We start from the raw sequence: 21975 nt of genomic DNA on the forward strand, positions 1-21975 counted from the left end.
CTCCACTCGGGCCTGGCTCCCACTGAAGAGACCTCAATAAAGGTCGAAACTAGTCTGGATTGTGGCCCTCCCCTTAATGCATAACATTAGACATATCTGCAAGGAGATGTGCTTTGCATTATGGGAGATACTGAGATAGGAGTGTTGGTAGCTTGCTCCACCTTTGCAAGGAGTGCCCTGGTGTTGTACCACCTTACCCCAGTCCTGAAGATACTTTCAGGCGCAAACTTTGTTTGCTCACAATTGGATAAAGGATTAAACTAAATTTATTATACTCTAACCAAGTGAAAAATAAACTTTCTACAGAAAATTCTATTGGAAGGAGACTTAAATGCAAGGGTTGGAAACAATGTAATACCAGATGCATGTCAAAAGATTCAATGAAACAACTCAGAAACTGAAATGGAATAACATTGCTTCAGTTTTGTACAGATAATGAATTTAGAATAAATAATATTTTCTTCAATCATAAGTGTCAACACAAAATAACAGCGTGTTAAACTGTGAATGATATTGTTTTGTATGTTTTTATTCTTATTTCACATTTAACATAATCTGCCACATACTAAGCAAGATTTGTTTAAATATTATTTGTTAGTCCCTTGCTTAAGATTTATTATTCATGTATTATCCTTGAATTTCATCAGTTATTATTTAATTATATAATTTAATGTATATTATACTATTGAAAGGACTCTGCAGTAAGTAACATTTATCTTATTACTTTATTCCTTCAATAATATTATGAGGAACTCTATGTATGTAACTTTTATGTACCTAATATAAACTGTAACATATATTTTATTATTATTATTTGTAAATGAAATGAAAGAGAAATTAAGTAACTATAATATTTTTATTATTATTTTTCATTACTGAGTATAAAGTATAACCTTATGTAACGCTAATGCTTATGTTTACATTCTGTTTTGATCGCTGCCATGGAGATAGAAATAAAATAGAACGCGAGAGCTTCGATAATTGGGAGAGGAGAAATTAATGAGTTAGACGGAGTGAAGAAATTGAAACAGGAAGAAGGAAGGCATAAAACAAGGAGACTGAAGGGCAGGGAATTCAAGGGAGTAGCATTCAGAAGTGTACAGAGACGAGGAGAAAATTAATAGAAGATTCAGAATAAACCTACTAAGCTTCAGAATTACTACGTATTCCTATATCGCTTTAAAGAAGGATTGTACAAAGCTCAACTTGTTATACAGTAGTAAACTTGGAATAATTATTCTGTCCTATAGTAAGCCCGTCAAGAATTGTGTAGCGCGATATATAATGATTCAGTTATCTCCTTGAAGAATTCTTTTGAACAGTGTTCCATCAAAGTAATAAGTGAATATAGTTTGAAATGTGCTCACATTAAATCTGATGTGCTAAGGATTAATCCCGGTAAGAACAGTCCTATTTTATTTTATTTCAGTGTAAAGGTTTAAGTGATAGTTCCGTTTCGAATATCCTAACATTTACTGTGGCGTTTCACTGAATTTAGCCAAAGTTAGAAGTTGAAAATAACTCCCCTTGAAGCAATAACTACTGCAATTAATAATGTTTTAAGTGCTTGCTAAGTGTTAAATATAGAGTGTAACTGAATGATACCAGCAAATTCATTTAGCAAGAAATGCAGTAGTATTGATCAGCATGAACAATCTTTGTTACTAAGAGAACTGTGAATTTTGTATCTGAAGATCTCAAGTCTAATTTAATATGAATGTTTTGACCTGAAGAACTAAGTTAATTGTATTATCTTATTTTCGGAGTTAAATTTATGTATTTGTCATATAACCTTCTATTAAATGTATTGTTTTGTTGATTTCAATATTGTGTGTGATTTGATTCTTTTTCATTGCACCATTCATAAAAAGTTCGAACCTTGTGGGAGCCCTAAGTGAAAAATATTAATTTGGCTTGTATGAATAAGGAGACTGCTAAGTTAATTGAAGAAGGGTCAAAGCTGTATAACTGAGAGGAGACCTCCACATAGCCTTTAAAGGAATGCGGAGAACCGACCAGGGCTTCTGACCTAATGTCCAATCCTCACCTTCTCGTGGTGCACCCTGTTGGGTATCTACTTGGATACTGAATGAACGAGGATGGGCTAGCAATTTGGGATTTAGCCGACCAAATTGTATTCTTATTGGTTAAACCAAAATAAAAAATGGTGATACAACATGATAAAATTTCATGCCGGCTGGGGCGTCGCCTGGTTAAACAAGGCCCCTGTTGTTTTCGCCAGGGAACCAGGGCGAACAGTGAAAAGTCAGCTACTGGAACAAATCTGAAAACAAACCCCAACTCAACATCACAAGAGTTAAAGATCAGTACTATCAACGTAAGACTCCTGAATGGCAAAGAAATGGAGCTAGCTGAGGAATTAGATAAGTACCAGATCGACATAATAGGGGTGACTGAAACGAAAAAGACCAAAACTGGTGAGATCTTTCTGAGCAATAAATACAAATTGTTACATTCAGGCAATGACAATCAAGGAAAAGAAGGAGTAGCAATAGTATTCAACACAAAATACGAGGCTAATCTTCTTGAATGGCAGGCAGTCTAAAGTAGAGTAATGTGGGCAAATATGAGAATGGGGAACTGGACAATGAGACTTATTTGTGCCTATGGTCCCACAGAAGGTTCTACTAAGGTAGAAGTGCAGGAATTTTTTGAGGCTTTAGAAAAAGCAACTGACACAATGAAAAAGGAAAAGTTGGTCCTTGTTGGGGATCTAAATAGCAGAGTAGGAAATGATTGTGAGACATACAAAAATATTTTAGGAAAATTTGGAGAAAAGAGCAAAGCAAATAATAATGGCAAATATCTGTTGGATTTCTGCTCAGGACATGGACTGGTTATTACTAACACCATGTTCCAACATAAAAATGTGCACAAATTCACATGGAGAGAAGAGGCAAGGAATAAGAAAAGTCTCATTGACTATGTTTTTGTTGATAGTGATGTTTTCTCCCTGGTGCAGCTATTTATTCTTGAGCAGGATAAAATTGAATTTCATATTGAAAAGAATAACATGTAAGAAAGTTTTAAAGCGAATAAAAGTTGAGCAGCTCTCAGATGTGAACTGTAGACTAAAATACACAAAGATTATTGAAGAAAAAATGAAAGAGTTCGAGAACAGGAATCAAACCTTGGAGATTCAGTGGAAACTCTGAAGAAAACAGTGATTGATTCTGCCAGAGAGGCATGTGGTGAGGTTGTCTGCAAGGATAAAAAAATCAGAACTCCCTGGTGGACACAGGAAGTTAAAGAGGCAGTGAAGGAAAAGAAGAAAGCATATCAAAAGTTCCTGTCAAATAAGTCAGCATGTGCTCTTAGAGAATATAGAGAGAAATGCAAGAATGCTAAATACTGTGTAAAACTAGCTAAACAAAAGTCATGGGAGGACTTTGGCAAGAATATAGAACATAAATATCAAGAAGGTGGCAAAATATTCTGGAGGTTGTTGAAGAAGCTTAGGAATGGAGGAAAGAGTGCTGTAAAAGGAGTTAGAGATGATAAAGGTGACATGAAAACGGTAGAAAAAGATATCCTTCAAGTATGGATTAATTACTTTGAAAAACTGCTAAATGAAACAAGCAGTGATGACAGCACAGTGGTAAAAAACACTGACCAGGCATGCAGTCAAGAATATATATCCATACTTGAAGTAGAAAAGGCCATCAAATGCTTAAAATGTGGAAAGGCAGCAGGAGTAGATGATATTCGACCAGAAATGCTCAAGTATGGTGGTATAAGAGTCCTACAGTGGCTGCACTGCATAGTTCAGAAAGCCTGGACAGAGGGACGAATTCCCGATGATTGGAGTAGAGCTCTCATAGTACCCATATATAAAAAGGGAAATAAAACTGAATGTGAGAATTACAGAGGTATTTCCCTACTGAGTGTTCCTGGCAAGATCTATGCACGTATACTTGAGAAACGATTGAGAAGAATTGTGGAAGAAAAGCTGGGTGAAGAACAAGCTGGATTCAAGCCAAATAGAGGCTGTCAGGATCAGATCTTCACTTTACGACAAATAGTCGAGAAAGCATGGGAATATAACAAAGATCTATATTTAAGTTTTGTCGATTTTGAAAAGGCATATGACAAGGTGCCAAGAGAGAAGCTATTCAATACGCTGCAGTTATATGGTGTCGATGGGGCATTATATCAAGCAATACTTAGTCTTTATTTGAGTTGTAAGTCAGCAGTTAGAATTGAAGGAAGTACAGGAAGATGGTTTAATGTTAAATCTGGTGTGAGACAAGGATGTACATTATCCCCTCTGTTATTCATTATCTATATGGATCGCATTATGAAGGAAAGTGGTATTAAGCATGATATCAAAATTGGAGATGTTAATGTCAGCTCTTTGCTTTATGTGGATGATGTTATACTTCTAAATAAATCCGCTACAAATCTGCAAGATTCTCTGACTAAACTGAATAACACTGTTGTAATAGATATGGTAGGAAGGTCAGCAATAAAAAGACAAAGACAATGAAAATAGGCAGAATCATTGAAAATGTCAACTGTGTTGTGAATGGAGAACCTGTGGAACAAGTAAAACATTTCAGCTACTTAGGCACAATTTTTACTGAAAATGGTAAATTAAATATGGAAATAGACAACAGAATCAGCAAAGCTGGTATGGTGGGAAGTGAATTGAATAAATTCATATGGAATAAGAGAGAAATTAGTTGCAACACTAAATTAGCTGTATACAAGACAGTGTTCAAACCAGTTTTAACTTATGGATCTGAGTTTTAACTTACGTCAGAAGTAAAACACTTGACCAAAGACTAGAGACCGCAGATATGAGAGTCCTGAGAAAGATTATGGGCGTGAACAGATGGCATCAATGGCAATATCATATTAAAAACGAGGATATTAGGAAAGAACTTGACATTGTCAACATCCAGGAATGCGTTAGTAGAGCTAATCTCAGGTGGTATGGTCACTTAAACAGAATGGGCGAAGAAAGATTAGCAAAACAAGTGTTCTCTGCCAGGTTGGCAGCAAAACGACCCAGAGGAAGACCAAGATGTAGGTGGATTGATACGGTACAAAGTGCCTTAGACGATAGAAATATAAGATCTGATAATGTTGGAGTCTTGACAAGTAACAGACTGATTTGGAGGAAAATTGTAGATAGGAAGTTAGTAATGGTGTAATTTTTTCCATGTAGTACTATCATATCCTGTACACCCCCTTGAGTACAGGATATGGCAAGAATTTGATGATGATGATGGTAATCTAAATATAGGCTGGTGCAGTATAAATATAAAGTTCCCTATATTTTGATTAGTAATCAACCAGCAATTAATTGATTTTATTAAGAACAACATTACAACAAGATGGCGGACCATATAGAACAAGAAGGACGTTCCAACAACGGAGAAATAACAAAAGGGCAAATGTCTACCCTTTTTAATAGCTTGTCAACCAGCACAGAGAGAACACAGCGGCACACCTAGTGGCAAGTTTTGGCAACAACCTGCCACTTGCTGAGTTCTGCTATGAGCATTAGTCATCGAGTTACATCCACTGAAGTGAGTACGTGCACAAGCTGATCGTTGGATTAGTGACAAAGTGACAATGAAAGAGCTTGAAGAACAACAATGTGTGCATGAAATTTTGCTGCAAACCTGGTAAAAATTTGACAGAGACATTTCAATTGCTTAACCAAGCATACAAGCTCTTTCCTTGTCACTTTGTCCCTAATCCAACGAACAGCTTGTGCACCAAAAAGCATAGATGAGTTAGTCAAAGATCAAGGTGATGTTGTTTGTGTTTTTTAATTGGAAAGGCATTGTCCATTATGATTGTACTGCGTGGTCAGATGGTAAACAGAGAGTTGTTCTAGATAGTTTTAGCATGTTTGAGAGATACTGTGCTCAGAAAGAGGAATGAATTGTGGGAAAACCAGACTTGGATGTTGCACCACGACAATGTGCCAGCTCATGCATCGCTCTTCATCTGCAGTTATATGGCAAAATATCAGCCATCTGTTGTGCTCCATCCACCCTGTTCCCCGGACTTATCTCCAGCAAATGTTTTCCTGTTTCCCAAACTTAAAACTACTTTGAAAGGATATCGTTTCCAAACCACGGAGGAGATTCAGGAAAATGCGATAAGGGAACTGAGCATCATCACAGAAAGTGTGTTCCAGGAAGCATTCCAATAATGAAAGAAATGTTGGGAACAGTGTATCGCAAGTAGAGGAGAGTACTTTGAAGGGGACAGTGTTTTTTAGTAAAAGTTCGGTCTTTTTTGAACAAGTCTTGTATAACTAATAGAACAACAAAACCAGATGAAATATTGGATATAAGCATTGTAACATCTCTGGACATTGGAAGTGATTATGGACTACTGATGGGAAAATTTAGATTCTAACAAAATATATGAGATGCTACACAAAAGTTCAGGATATCTGAATGATGTGTGTGTGAACCAGTTGTAGTATGATGTTCTGCCACTATAATGGGCAAGCAGTATCCTTTATGAAATCAGTATGCCAATAGCGGGAAAGCTGAGAGGCTGCATTTTTGGAGTATGTGCATTTCTATAACGTCCTGTTTTAGTGGTTCTGCAATTTTCTTCTCCATCTGAAATGACAGATTTTAAGGAGCAAAGAATCTGCATCAAATTTTTGCTTCAACTTCAAAAAGAACTGCTACAGAAACTCATCGAATGCTTAAGGAAGCATTTGGTGATAATGCTATGAACCAACTCAAACTTTTTTGTGGTACAAATGCTACAAGGATGGATGAATGTCTGTTGATGACGATGAGTGCCAGGACAACTGCTGACAAGCACAACATCGGTAAACATTGCAAAAATGCAGGAGACTATCTTTACAGATCATAGGTGAACTATTCATGATGTTTATGAGATTGTTGCAAAATTTGTCCTGAGACTGCTGACCAACAACCAGAAAGACCATCATGTTACTGTAGGGAGCTCAAAGATCAAACCAGATATGACCCCAACTTCCTCAGTAAGGCCATAACTAGTGATGAATCATTGGTTTACAGTTATGATCCTGAGACAAAGCAGTAGTTGTCAGAGGTGGAAGTTGCCAAATTCACTGTCGCCAAAAAGCACATCAAGTTTGCAGCAATGTCAAGTCAATGTTGAATTTTTTTTTTTTTTTTTTTTTGACATCCGAGACAACGTCCACAAGGAATTCCTTCCTCCTGGTCAAACTCCCAATGGCAAGTTTTACTGTAAAGTTTTGAAGCAAGTAAGGGTGAGTATTCAATGTAAACTTACAGACAAGTGTCAGAACAATTGGTTTCTACATCACGAGAACAATGCCTGCCCACACATCACTCATTATTCAACAGTTCCTAGCTTCTAAAAACATGAGTCATCCCTCTTATTTGCCTGACCTTGTCCTGTCCAACTTTTTCCTGTTCCCCAAGATGAAATTATGGCTGAAAGTGTGTCGTTTTGACATGACTGAGGAGATTCAGGAAGAACTGCAGAAGGTGCTCAAGCACAGTCACATCTGAGAATTTCCAGACATGCATAGAACCATGAAAAAATGCATAGAATCATGGAAAACTTAGGCATGTATAGCAGCAATCCCATGATTGCTGCTATACATGCCCAAGGGGAACTACTTTGAGGGATACGATGGAAACTAGGAGTTAGGGTAAGTTTTTTTTTTTTAATAGAAAAATTCCTTGAACTTTGGGTACATCTTGTAAATAATGTAAAAAAGCTAAATAGAGAAATACAAGAAAATAAGTATAAGGTTGAATTATTACAAAAAGACACTATAAGAATACTTCACCAAAACAGACTAAAAGAGTAATTTCAAAAATAGTTATGTAATGAAGTAGATATAGATTCTCATCATCATCATCAATTTCCTGATATGTACGCCCAATGGGCGTTCAGGTTACTATGACAGCACTACATGATTAAGTTTACGTTATTATTAATCTCCTATCAACAATTTTCCTCCAGATTAGTCAATTACTTGTAAGCACTCCAATATTGATGTATTTAACATTTCATTCTTCTAGGGCTGTTCTGAATGAATCAATTCACCTAGACCTTGGTCTTCCTCTAAGTCTCTTACCTGCTGTCTTCATCAAAAAACCTGTTTTGTTAACCTTTTCTCACCCATTCTATTTAAGTGGCCACACCACCTTTGATTAGCTCTGCTAACACATTCTTGAATGCTAATGTGCTGGCCTTAAATGCCTGCCTGGTTGGCCAAGTGGTTAGCATATCTGCTCTCCAGCCAAAAGGTGTCATGTAGTAATAATAATAATAATTATTATTTTAATATATCACATCCGATCTCCAGCCAAAAGGCTGCAGGTTCGAATCCTGATGTGGGCATGGATAATTGTGAAAATAGTAGTAGTGGTGGTGGTGGGTGGTAGACAGCGTTGGTGTAGTTGCAGTTCGTTGGTGGACTGAGTGGTGGAGACAGAGTTGTAGAGTAAATGCCCTCCCTTGATGAGTCTTTGGACTCCCTGGAGGTGTCATAATAATAGTGTCAAGTACCTTTTTAATATCTTTCTGATTCTGTATATAAATTTATTCAGCTGGCTACCCACCATACCAGCTATGCTTATTCTGTTGTCTATTTCCAAATTAAACATGTCATCTTCACTAAAAACTGTGCCTAAATAGCTGAGATATTTTACTTGTTCAATAGGATCTCCATTTAGAATGCAGCTGAAGTTTTTTTTGCTCCTGCCTATTTTCATAGCTTTGGTCTTTTTATTGCTGATTTTCATGCTAAATTTGTTAGAACTGTTATTCAATTTAGTTAGTGAATCCTGGAGACTTACTGGATGTGTTTAGGAGTATACATCACCTGTAAGAACCAAGTTTGATATCTACAATTCTAATATCAAGCTTGACGTCCCTTTCTTTCATAATGTTATCCATATCGATGATAAATAAAAGTGGAGATAATGTGCATCCTTGTCTTCTTTCTGTATTTCCTTCAGTTCTAACTGCTGACTGACAAGTTAAATATAGATTATGTATGGCTTTGTATAATGTTCCATTCACCATATATAATTGTATGTATTTTGAAAAGCTTTTCTCTGGACACCTTGTCATATGCCTTTTACAGATCTACAAACTTAAGTACAGATCCTTGTCATATTCCTGCAATTTCTCACCTATTTGTGTTAAAGTGAAAATCTGATCTTGACAACCTATTTGACTTGAACCCAGCTTGTTCTTCTCCAAGTTTCTCTTCCACAATCTTACTCAACCTCTTTTCAAGTATGCTTGCATAAATCTTACCTGGAATACTTAGTAGAGAAATTCCTCTGTAATTCTCACATTCAGTTTTATTCCCTTTTTTATAGATGGGTACTATGAGAGCTCTACTCCAATCATTGGAAATTCAACCTTGTGACCAGCTTCCTCTGAATTATGCAGTGTAGCCACTGCAAAACTTTTATACCTCCATATTTAAACATTTCTGGTTGAATATCATCTACTCCAGCTGCCTTTCCACATTTCAAGTTTCTGACGGCTTTTTCTACCTCAAGTATTGATATGACTCCTGTTAGCATTCCTCTTGAAAATTTTCTAGTATGGTTCTGTCACTGCTTGGTTCGTTTAAGTCTTTCAAAGTAATTACTCCAGACATCTAGGATATCCTTATCTTCAGTTTTTATGTCACCTTTATTATCTTTGATTCCTTTCACAGTACTCTTTTCTCCATTTCTAAGCTATTTCAATAGCTCCCCAGAACATTTTGTTACCTTCCTGATATTTATTTTCTATATTCTTAAAACATCTTCCCATGATTTTTGTTTAGCTACTTTTACACACAGCTTTGCTCTCTTATATTTTTCTCTGTATTCTTTGATGAGCAAAGCATACCAAATGGAACCTTCGTATGCTTTCTTCTTTTCCTTGACTGCTTCTGTAACTTCTTGTGTCCAACATAGTGTTCTTATTTTTCTGTCCTTGCAGACAACTTCGCCACATACCTCCCTAGCTGAATGAATGTCTTCTTCAGAGTTTGCAATTGAGACTCAAAGGTTAGGTTATTGTTTTCAATTTGTTTCATTTTTTTCTTCAATAATGTTTGTGTAGACGAGCTTAAAATTTACTCGTAAAAGCTGCTCAACTTTAATTCTTTTTAGAACTTTCTTACATACTGTTCTTTTCAATGTGATATCTATTTTTATCCTGCTTAGTACTGAGTAATGGTCACTGCCAATTTCACATCCTCTGCACACTCTTGTATCCTGAACAAGAATGAAGATATCACTATCAGCAATGACATAGTCAATGAGGCTTTTCTTATTTCTTGTGTCTTTCTCCATGTGAGCTTGTTTACATCTTTATGTTGAAACGCAGTGTTAGCAATGACTAGTCTGTGTCCTGAGCAGAAGTCCAGTAAATACTTACATTATTATTAGCTTTGCCCTTTTTTTTTTTTCCAAATTTTCCCAAAATGTTTCTATATGGCTGGTGGGATTCATTTCCTATCCTGCTGTTTCAAATCTCCAACAAGGACACTTTTTCCATTTTCTTTATGTCAGCTGACTGTTCTAATGACTAAAAAAAATTCCTTCACTCTTTCCTTGGAAGACCTGTCTGCGGGGACAAATAAAAAATCATTGTCCATTTAATTGTGCCCCACATCACTCTACTTGAAACTGCCTTCCAATCAAGTTTATCTTCATGTTTGGTGTTGAATGCTATTGCTACTCCTTCCTTTCCTTGATCATTATTGATTGAAAATAAACTCCAATACTTATTATTTAGTATGATCGCACCTATTTTTGTCTTCTTTGTCTCAATAATGCCAATTATGTCCACATGGTACTTTTCCCACCATTCTGCAAGTTCGATTTCCTTTCCATTAATACTCCTTATATTGATGGTTCTTATCTTCAGTTCTTCTGATGCTGGGTTTATTCTTCATCTTTCAGATGTTGAGTTGGAGCTTGTTCCAGAAGATGACTTTTCACTATTCGCCATGGTTCCATGACAATAACAACAGGGGGAACCTGTTTAACTAGGTGACACCCCCAAGTCAGCATGAAATCTCATCATGTTGTACCATCATATGCATTTGTGGTTTAAGCCAATAGAGAGTACAATTTGGTTGGCTAAGTTCCAAATTGCCAGCCCATCCTCATTCGTTAGTACCTAGTAGATACCTACTAACAAGGCACACCATGTGAAGATAAGAACTGGACATTAGGTCAGAAGCCCCCAATCGGTTCTCCACGTTCCTGAAAGGTGACATGGAGGTCTCCTCCCAATTACTAGGCTTTAACCCTTAAGCGACCTCACAAATTAATAAGAATAATTAATAAAAATTAATAACATACTGAAAAGAAAATAAGTACAAGTGTTCTAAAAATCTGAAAACACACCCCAACTCAACATCACCAGAGTTAAAGATTGGCACTATCAACATAAGAAGCCTGAATGGCAAACAAATGGAGCTAGCTGAGAAATTAGATAAGTACCAGATTTGACATTATAGATGGTGACTGAAACAAAAAATACAAAAACTGGTGAGATCTTTCTAAGCAATAAATACAAAATGTTATATTCAGGCAATGACAATCAAGGAAAAGAAGGAGTAGCAATAGTATTCAACACAAAATACGAGGCTAATCTTCTTGAATGGCAGGCAGTCTCAAGTAGAGTAATGTGGGCAAATATGAGAATGGGGAACTGGACAATGAGACTTATTTGTGCCTATGCTCCCACAGAAGGTTCTACTAAGGTAGAAGTGGAGGAATTTTTTTGAGGCTTTAGAAAAAGCAACTGACACAATGAAAGGAGAAAAGTTGGTCCATGTTGGGGATCTAAATAGCAGAGTAGGAAATGATTGTGAGATATACAAAAATATTTTGGGAAAATTTGGAGAAAAGACCAACGCTAATAATAATAGCAAATACCTGGTGGATTTCTGCTCAGGACATGGACTGGTTATTACTAACACCATGTTCCAACATAAAAATGTGCACAAATTCACATGGAGAGAAGAGGCAAGGAATAAGAAAAGACTCATTGACTATGTTATTGTTGATATGGATGTTTTCTTCCTGGTGTAGGACACCAGAGTGTACAGAGGATTTGAAATTGGAAGTGATCACTATTTAGTCTTGAGCAGGATAAAATTGAATTTCTTATTGAAAAGAATAACATGTAAAAAAGTTTTAAAGCAAATAAAAGTTGAGCAACTCTCAGATGTGAACTGTAGACTAAAATACACAAAGATTATTGAAGAAAAAATGAAAGAGTTGGAGAACAGGAATCAAACCTTGGAGATTTAGTGGCAAGCATTGAAGAAAGCAATGATTAATTCAGCTAGAGAGGCATGTGGTGAGGTTGTCTGCAAGGATAGAAAAATCAGAACTCCATGGTGGACACAGGAAGTTAAAGAAGCAGTGAAGGAAAAGAAGAAAGCATATCAAAAGTTCCTGTCAAATAATTCAGCTTTTGCTCTTAGAGAATACAGAGATAAATGCAATAATGCTAAACAGTATGTAAAACTAGCTAAACAAAATTCCTGGGAGGACTTTGGCAAGAATATAGAAAATAAATATCAAGATGGTGGCAAAATATTCTGGAGGTTGTTGAAGAAGCTTAGGAATGAAGGAAAGAGTGCTGTAAAAGGAGTTAGCAATGATAAAGGTGAAATGAAAACGGGAGAAAAAGATATCCTTGAAGTATGGAGTAATTACTTTGAAAATTTGCTAAATGAAACAAGCAGTGATGACAGCACAGTGGTAAAAAACACTGACCAGGCAAGCAGTCAGGAAGACATATCCATACTTGAAGTAGAAAAAGCCATCAAAGGCTTGAAATGTGGAAAGGCAGCAGGAGTACATGATATTCGATCAGAAATGCTGAAGTATGGTGGTATAAAAGTCTTACAGTGGCTGCACTACATAGTTCAGAAAGCCTGGACAGAGGGACGAATTCCCGATGATTGGAGTAGAGCTCTAATAGTACCCATTAATAAAAAGGGAAATAAAACTGAATATGAGAATTACAGAGATATTTTCCTAGTGAGTGTTCCTGGCAAGATCTATGCAAGTATACTTGAGAAACAATTGAGAAGAATTGTGGAAGAAAAGCTGAGTGAAGAACAAGCTGGATTCAGGCCAAATAGAGGCTGTCAGGATCAGATTTTTACTTTACGACAAATAGTCGAGAAAGCATGGAAATATAACAAAGATATGTATTTAAGTTTTGTCGATTTGGAAAAGGCATATGACAAGGTGCCAAGAGAGAAGCGATTCAATACACTACAGTTATATGGTGTCAATGGGGCAATTATATCAAGCAATACTTAGACCTTATTTGAGTTGTAAATCAGCAGTTAGAATTGAAGGAAGTACAGGAAGATGGTTTAATGTTAAATCTGATGTGAGACAAGAATGTACATTATCCGCTCTGTTATTCATTATCTATACGGATTGCATTATGAAGAAAAGTGGTATTAAACATGATATCAAAATTGGAGATGTTAATGTCAGCTCTTTGCTTTATCCAGATAATGTAATACTTCTAAATAAATCCGTTACAAGTCTGCAAGATTCTCTGACTAAATTGAATAACTGTTGTAATAGATATGGTATGAAGGTCAGCAATAAAAAGACAAAGACAATGAAAATAGGCAGAATCATTGAAAATGTCAACTGTGCTGTGAATGGAGAACCTGTGGAACAAGCAAAACATTTCAGCTACTTAGGCACGATTTTTAGTGAAGACGGTAAATTAAATATACAAATAGACAACAGAATCAGCAAAGTTGGTATGGTGGGGAGTCAATTGAATAAATTCATATGGAATAAGAGAGAAATTAGTCGGAACACTAAATTAGTTGTATACAACACAGTGTTCAAACCAGTTTTAACTTATGGATCTGAGAGCTGGGTCAGAAGTAAAACACTTGACCAAAGACTAGAGACCGCAGATATGATAGTCCTGAGGAAGATTATAGGCGTGAACAGATGGCATCAATAGCAATATCATATTAAAAACGAGGATATTAGGAAAGAACTTGACATTGTCAACATCCAGGAATGCGTTAGCAGAGCTACGGTACAAAGTGCCTTAGACGATAGAAATATAAGATCTGATAATGTTGGTGTCTTGACAAGTATCAGATTGATTTGGAGGAAAATTATAGATAGGAAGTTAGTAATGATGTAATTTTTTTATGTAGTACTATCATATCCTGTATACACACCTTGATGGTACATTGCAGGAATTTGATGATGATGATGATAAGTTCTAAAAAGAATTCTCATACATAAGTATGTAGGCTTAGGTGCTGGTTTACATTCATGTTACACTTTAATGGAACAATTTACAACACAAAGAGAAACAACTAAACAACAGGTCCAATTGCTTCAATATTTTGTCCCAGCCACAGAAACATCTTCAGGAATACAACCCCAAAATTGTAAGAACACACAAGAAACAACAAGTGGAAGAAATGAGATTAGAAAAATCAAGACCAAAGTTCCATGATAAAAATCCTCTTATGAGTGCTGCCGGCCAGCCTCAGATGTTGGGTGGGAGGCCCAAGAATTAAAGTTTCCTAAATTTTGGTAAGTTTAATACAACTATATTTACTAAGATTAGGCTAGTTTTTTAAGTCGGCTGCAGATTCTAAAAAGGGTCTTTCAAGTTTGTATTTACTGCAATGGAGCATGGTTTTTTTCTTCCATATGATTCTGTGCAAGGTAACCAAAGGCAATTTATAGTTTATGACCATAGTTTAGCAGCAGATGTATTTTTTATATTCTTCTAAGCAGATTTGAGCAGATCTCCCAGTCTGACCATAATATGATAAGTTGCAAGAACCAGGAACCGTGTAAACACCTGGAATAGAGAGATGAAGTGAATCATTAAAAGAGTGGAAAAGGAAAGCCAATTTCAAATGAGGTTTGAATGCAGTGCAGAATTATATTTCTTTAGACTTCTGGCTATTTTTTTCTGAAATCCTCTGAATATAAGGAATGGTAATTGCATTACTGTAGTCTTTATGTTGAGAGGGATGCGAGGAGGTGGAAGGGACAGATAATTTGTAAATTGTTTTGGCATTGTGATCATTGGAGAGGAAGGTTTGGTGAATAAAGGCAAGTTCCACCGTAAGGGAAGCTTGGGTGGAACAGAGGTTGGAGGCTCTGTTGACAAGTGTTTTGATAACCCCATATTGTTGGTGGGAAAGTTCATGTATGTATCTACCTGTGTGGATAGGTTTTTTGTAAACTGAGAAAGGAAGGGTACTAAAATTGGGCAGATATTAATAGATTCTAAAAAAAGGCGAGCTGTTAATTCTTTTTCAATAGTGAACTGGATTCTGGCATGTTGATTGTTGATGTGGAAAAGGAAAGAGTAATGTGTCTGAGCCATATTACCAAATAAGAACACATCGTCAATATAAGTTAACCAAAATAAAAGGTTTGGGACTGGCAGTATCAAGAGTATGTTTTTCAAAATGTATAGAAATGGGCCAGAGAGGGAGAGTCCATGGAAGTACTTTTAATCTATTTATATAAGTTGCCCTTTGGGGAGAAGTAACCACTATGGACATCAAAATTAAAAAATTCAATAATGTTGGAGGAGGGGGGAAAGCATTATTCAGTAAATTTAGAGAGTCAGAAGAGGGAATATTTGTGAATAAAGAGGCAACATCAAAGCTCACCATATCATTATTGTTTAAAACTAAATTCTGGATTAAAGAGTTGAAATGAGTGGAATTTTTTTATATATATTAAAAAGTGTGGCTAGTAAGTGGAATTAAAGAACCAGCCTAATTTTATTTGTTGAAAATTTTTCACTTGGTCAAAGTATAAATTAAATATGCCAAGAAACCATATTCTTGGCTTAAATCCTCAATCCAAGTGCAAGCAAACAATGCATATGAGCGAAGCACCTTCACGACAGGGCTACTTGCATACTGAGGCCAATGACATCACATCAAATGCCTTAGTATCCCACAATGCAAAACTGCCACTGATGATATACTGATGCTATATTGGTTATAAAGCAAATAACAGAAAAAAAAAAAAAAAAGCAACAGAATTTAACAAACCAATATTTATCCATTTTGTTAACAGAGCCTGACTTCTGGTGAAAAAGAGGTCAGGCTACAGTAAACGATTAACAAAGCATCTAGATTTATCTTACTTTTGTGTAGTGTCATGTAACTTGTGTCCTGTGCATATGCACAGGACACAAGTTATGTATCAAGATGATGACCTTGATACAGAGGTCAAAATGTTGAGTCTTATTTTCTTAATTAAAGGCAAAGTAATTACTCCAACGTGTGTATTTTTGTCTCCATAAATTCTTCACTATGAAAGCTGACCACTACGCAACCTTAAAAATCTGCAGGACAATCATTCTGTTATATGCATACAGATATAACAGAGTAACAAATTTGGTTCTTTACAGACTATTCTGAAATACATATGCAAAGCTACTGTACACTGAATAATGTTTAGCAAGATTAGCAAAATAAAAAAAAAGCAACTGCCCCCCCCCCCTCCCCAAGGCCGTGATGTCGAGTGGAAGAGCCAGTTCATACACATACGCCAAGATGAGAAAATCCAAACACAACCTCAATAAAATGGGATTGTATGAAATATAAGATCTATGTGTTTATTATTTTTTTTTTTTAATTATCATTTTTCATCCCTGTAAAGAGTTTTTTTTTAAATATATATACTGTACATTTAATGAAACACTAAAACATAATATACATTTTAAATAAAATTATATAAATAACTATAAAATTAAGTGGATCCAAGGTCTTCAAAATAAGTCTACACTTTAGAGATTTTCTTATCCTAAACAATAAAATCATTCATTCTCTGACTCATTCTATTATTGGATTGTTTAACATATACTTAATCATGTCCATCAGACTAAACATCTTGTTTTCACAACAACAAAATGTTCAGTCAGTTTCTTCGTTAGGCCTTTTCCAAAAACATAAATTTTTTGTCTTCTTTTCCATGAGACGCTTTTTTTTTAATCTCCCTTATGTAGCATACGATATTACTCCTCCTGTCTCAACTAAGTATAAAGATTCTTGCCACTTGCAGTTCAATTGGATGCACAAATTACTAATTTTTGTACCAGAGAAAGACAGGCTCTTCTACTAATTCATAAACAACATATCTAAGTAGAGCTGTTCATGTTAAGCCACTTTACAATTTCAAATGTTACTAATGCTGATGGTTTTTCCAACAGAATAATAAAATAAATCTGGCATCCTTAAGAAGACTTAACCTTTCATTCAGTGTTTCCTCAAACACTGAATTAGAACGTCAATTCAAATATCTTATTTTATTTACTAAACACTTGTTGATTCAGATTCAGAGTGCTACGATTCCTTTTCGGAATCTCATATTAATATTCTCCCGACTGGCAGCTTTTCTTAAAAACTTTTCTGGTTGCCGTTCTCTCAAATTTCCATTTTCTCTCTACTTGTTTTTCCCATTACCCCAGTGCGAATGCTCCCTGTCAGCTGTCAATCATCCATCAATCTCCTCAGTGAACATGCACACTTCATGGAAATGACAAGTGAGAAGTTATGCAGTAATGGCTGACACACTGTCTTTGTTAGCGAAAAAGAGAATATCTTTACAGAACACAACAAATATCTCAACACTTAACAATTTTGAATTACAATAAAGAAGACTGAAATTATTACAACTATCAGAATATAGTAAGTACATCAAATCTTAAATACTTCACATTTCATTTTAACAATAATAATATCAATAACAAGCACATCGCAAGTGCCAATCATATATGTTACAAAAGCAAAACTAATAATACACTAACATAAACAATTATAAAAATATTCAGAATTATAAATTATGATTACTTTTACATATGCAAATATGATGAAAAAGAAACCATAGAACGTCTTTTGATATGCCAAGAACTAAATCACCCTTGCACAACCAGAAATTTAGCTCAGGGCACACCTGTGCTGAATGATATCTCAACTTGAATACTCATGTTCTTTCTTATAAGTCTTAACCTATTACTGTTGCATATATATTTTACATATTGCAAACTGTAGTTTATTTTATGATTTGTGTAATTTAGCTTCTGAATTATGGTAATTTCCAGTGGATGCAAAATAAATAAATAAACAAAACATATGAATCTTTTATAATTTCAGTACCTGAAATTTGCATTACAAACATTGACAAAATAAGAATTTCTTTTTACCATGAATTCTTGTCAGCAGTAGTAATGGAAGAGGACATTATGATAACATTTATCAGTCACCATCTCCTATAGTTCTGTAACTACAAGAACTAAAGCCCTGAAAGTAGTAATAACATATTATGATTTTATGTATTTTTATTTTGTTTAACAGAAGTAACTTTCTATCAGTACGATACAACAATGATAAATAATAAAACATATAATTATTATTTTTCATACACAAACTAAATGTAAAAATTTTTTTCAGGAACTTTAAAACATCAAGGAAATATTAACAGAAAGATCTGTAATACCGATCTTATATATACATATATAAAACCAAGTGAAAAAAATTTTCTAAAAATCACACACACACACACACACACACACACACACACACACACACACACACACACACACACACACACACACACACACACACACCACACGAATTTCACCCACTAAAGATTGTAAAACTCTCAAAGCCGCTTTAGGCATCTAATAAGATGATGGTCTTACAACAGTCAAAGTCAATGAAATTCATTAAGAACCCAAAGACATTAGCAAACATCCATGCCTGTAGTGGGATTAGAACCTGCAGCCTGTTGGATGAGTGGACAAACTAACCGCTTGGCCAAGCAGGCTGGCATTTGTTCCAATTTATGTAACTTCAGTGTGGTATCCTCTCAAATGCCTTTGCAAAATCCTTTGGCATCATGGTGTAGCTATTTGCTTCCAATTCATATGTCACTTTATTATGCACTTAAAGGTCAATTCATTTACAAAATTATTTTCCTTTCTCTTGCTACTAGTCTGGTTGGCCAAGTGGTCTCCTGCTCTCTGACATGTGAGTCAGAGAGCAGGTGAAATCAGAGCAAGTGTCTTTGGATAGGAGATGTGTGCAAGACCACTGCCCTGTTTATTTGACTGCTGAAATGACTTGAAAATCCTTCATAATTGGTCTTGAAAGTACGGTTTACAGATTATGTTAAAAAAAAAAAAACATCCTTAGTCCATCCACACTATTATTATTATTAAGAGAAATCTCCAGAAAGTCAGGGACTCATCAAAAGAGAAAACATACTACATGCACCAACTATCATACTTATTCTTGAATTTATTGAACACTGCTTGCACACTCAACATTCAATGGCAATCCATTCCAATCATGCACCACTCTATGAGAGAAAAATCTAGCTCTCACTTGCTTCTTAGCAGCATTCATTCTCAGCTTCCCAGAATGTCCTCTTGTCCTTTTCCCACCCTCCATAAAATGAAAAATTCCATCAACTGAAATCCTGTATGACACTTTCAGAAGTTTGTAATTCTCAATCATATCACTACGCTTTCTCCTGTTTGCTAGTGTCTGCAGTCTATAAATTCTCAATCTGTCTTCATAATCAGTATTCCACCATCCTAATATCATTTTTAACACTCTGTTTTGCATTCTTTTCCACTGTATCAGATTTGCAATGGAAATCAGGAGACCAGACCTGTGCACAATAGTCCAAGTGAGGTCTTATCAATGCAAAATGACATCCTCAACTTTACATGTTAAAGTTCCTTTCAGCATTACAATTATCTTTTGAGTATATGCAATCTTGCAATCTTTACTACATGGTCCTGAACTTCAACTTCCTATTTACTAACACTCCAAAAAACCCTAGCCTGATCAAATAATATGACATTCAATATTTAATCATGCCAAAGTGCATGACTTTACTGATATTGAACTAACATCCATTTTTCCATGCTTATAATTTTAGCCTCTTCAAATCATAATGCAAGTACTGCATATCAGCAGCATTCCTGATTATCCTACCTCTCCTTGCATCATCAGCAAATAGTCTCTTTGTCACCTGTCAAATCCTTCCCAATTCCTCATCTAAGGCTCAGCTGGTCCTAAGGGACAGATGACGAAAATTGGGGGGGAATCCCACAACAAATCCTCCCCAATATTATTAATGTACAGATTGAATAACAGTGGACCAAGGATTGATCCTTGTGGTACACCATTAGTTACCTTAAATCTTGCAGACTCACTTTTACCACTTTTTGATATCTATCCTTCAGCGATCCTCTTAACCATGCTAATATTTTATAATCCAAACCCATATTCTCCAGTCAATGCAACAGTATTCCATGCTGTATTGTCAAAAATTGGCAAAATCAAAAATGTATCATGGTGTCTGTTCAATGGATTGCATTATTATTATGGAATGTGAGCAAGTTGCTAAAATATGACCTTCCCTTAGTAAACCCATGCTGTTCATTGCAAAGTAGAGATTCACTGTCAACTCAGTTCTGAATGCGAGCCCTAACCAATTTTTTCAAAATCTTCACCACCACTCCTGAGATACTGATTGGTCAACAATTGGATACATTGGTCTTTGCACCACCCTTGTGCAATGGGATTACCATACTTTCTTTCCATTCCTGCAGAATCTTTCCTGTTCTGAGACTCGAATTATATAGCCTGGTCAGAGGAATGGCTAGTTTAGCTGAAAATTCTTTTAGCACCTAAGCTGATATCTCATCAGTCACTATTGCTGAATTCTTATTCAGTTTGTGCAACAGCTCTAATACCTCCTCTTCATACACCTGAGTCTCTTCAAAAGAGGTAGCAGTGAACTCAATGTTGCATGCACCAGGTTAATGGCTTTCAGCAAAATGGGCACTCATTAGTTGAACAACCTCATCTACCTCTGTCACCCTAACACCATCTGCATTCAGAAGAGTTATTCTTTCATATTCAGTCTTTCTTTTACTTGCAGCATTTCAATAGAATTCGCATGGTTGTCTCTAGCTTGCAGAGTCACTTTCTTTCCATACTCAGATTTAGCTTTCCGTACAACAACGTTTCTGGCCTGCTGCTTATAATTTTCGTAACAGACATCATTCCTTTCATGTCATCTGTTTCTTAAGAATCTCTTGCTTGATTATACATTAATTTTATTCTATTTATTCTTCGAACTCTTGCGACATATTCTGATGTTGCATCATTTAAGCATATTTTAAATACTTCCCATGCACTCGATATCATTCTGTTGAACTCAGTATACTCATCAGTTGGTCATAATTTCCTGCTTTGTAGTTCAGCATGTAACCTTTTCTGAATGGAACATTCATAAACTTGGTCACTTCTCAAGTGAGTAATGTATGATCACTGTCACCAACCAGAGGCAGAATAGTGAAGTCTTTAACTAAAACACCATCTGACACTATAATCAAATCTAACACTCTTTGACTTCAAGTTCCTTCTGTCACATGCTGCTTGAGGAAGTTGTCTCAGAACAGCTCAATAAATTCAGTTTTATTCTTCTTGAGATTTTACTGCTACCCAATCAATATTTGGATAATTAAAGTCTCCCATTATGATTACTCTTTTTGTGCCCTATTTGGTGATGCATTTCTTAATCACTAGCAACTGATCCATCAGGTCTGTAACTACACCCCAACTATGTAATTGATCTTGTTAGATTTCACTTCACACCAGATAGCTTCAAATTCACTGCCACATGAATACTGTTATTAGTACTACAATCATAGTTCTCAACACTAACTGGATAACTGGATTCAAGTCATTTCAAGTTATCCAATATCAGTGTATCAGCCTATCTTATCTAAAAATACTGTAATCTTTACACTCAATACCAGTTAGTATGTCTGATTCTGATAGCCAGGTCTCACTAATGCCTACAATCTGAGGTCACAACATATTGACCAAGGCAACAAATTCTAACCCCTTTGTTTCTGATACTCAGA

The 21975-nt window shown here is 35.6% G+C and overlaps 1 protein-coding gene across 3 annotated transcripts in view; it reads right to left on the reverse strand.

The window, feature by feature from the left end:
- The window catches only part of LOC150098787 (uncharacterized), a 204125-nt gene that overhangs the window by 103887 nt on the left and 78263 nt on the right, over positions 1-21975 (reverse strand). For all 3 annotated transcript variants that reach the window (XM_090404968.1, XM_090404967.1, XM_090404966.1), the window contains one exon: positions 18232-18328. In XM_090404968.1, the coding sequence (XP_090261094.1) occupies positions 18232-18269 (38 nt within the window). In that variant the 5' untranslated portion in view covers positions 18270-18328. The remainder of the gene's footprint in view (positions 1-18231; positions 18329-21975) is intronic.

The sequence above is a fragment of the Typopeltis vanoorti genome, chromosome 15 (genome assembly GCF_054136105.1).
Source record: "Typopeltis vanoorti isolate ZY-2024b chromosome 15, IOZ_Tvanoo_1.0, whole genome shotgun sequence".
In the NCBI taxonomy this organism is placed as follows: domain Eukaryota; kingdom Metazoa; phylum Arthropoda; class Arachnida; order Uropygi; family Thelyphonidae; genus Typopeltis; species Typopeltis vanoorti.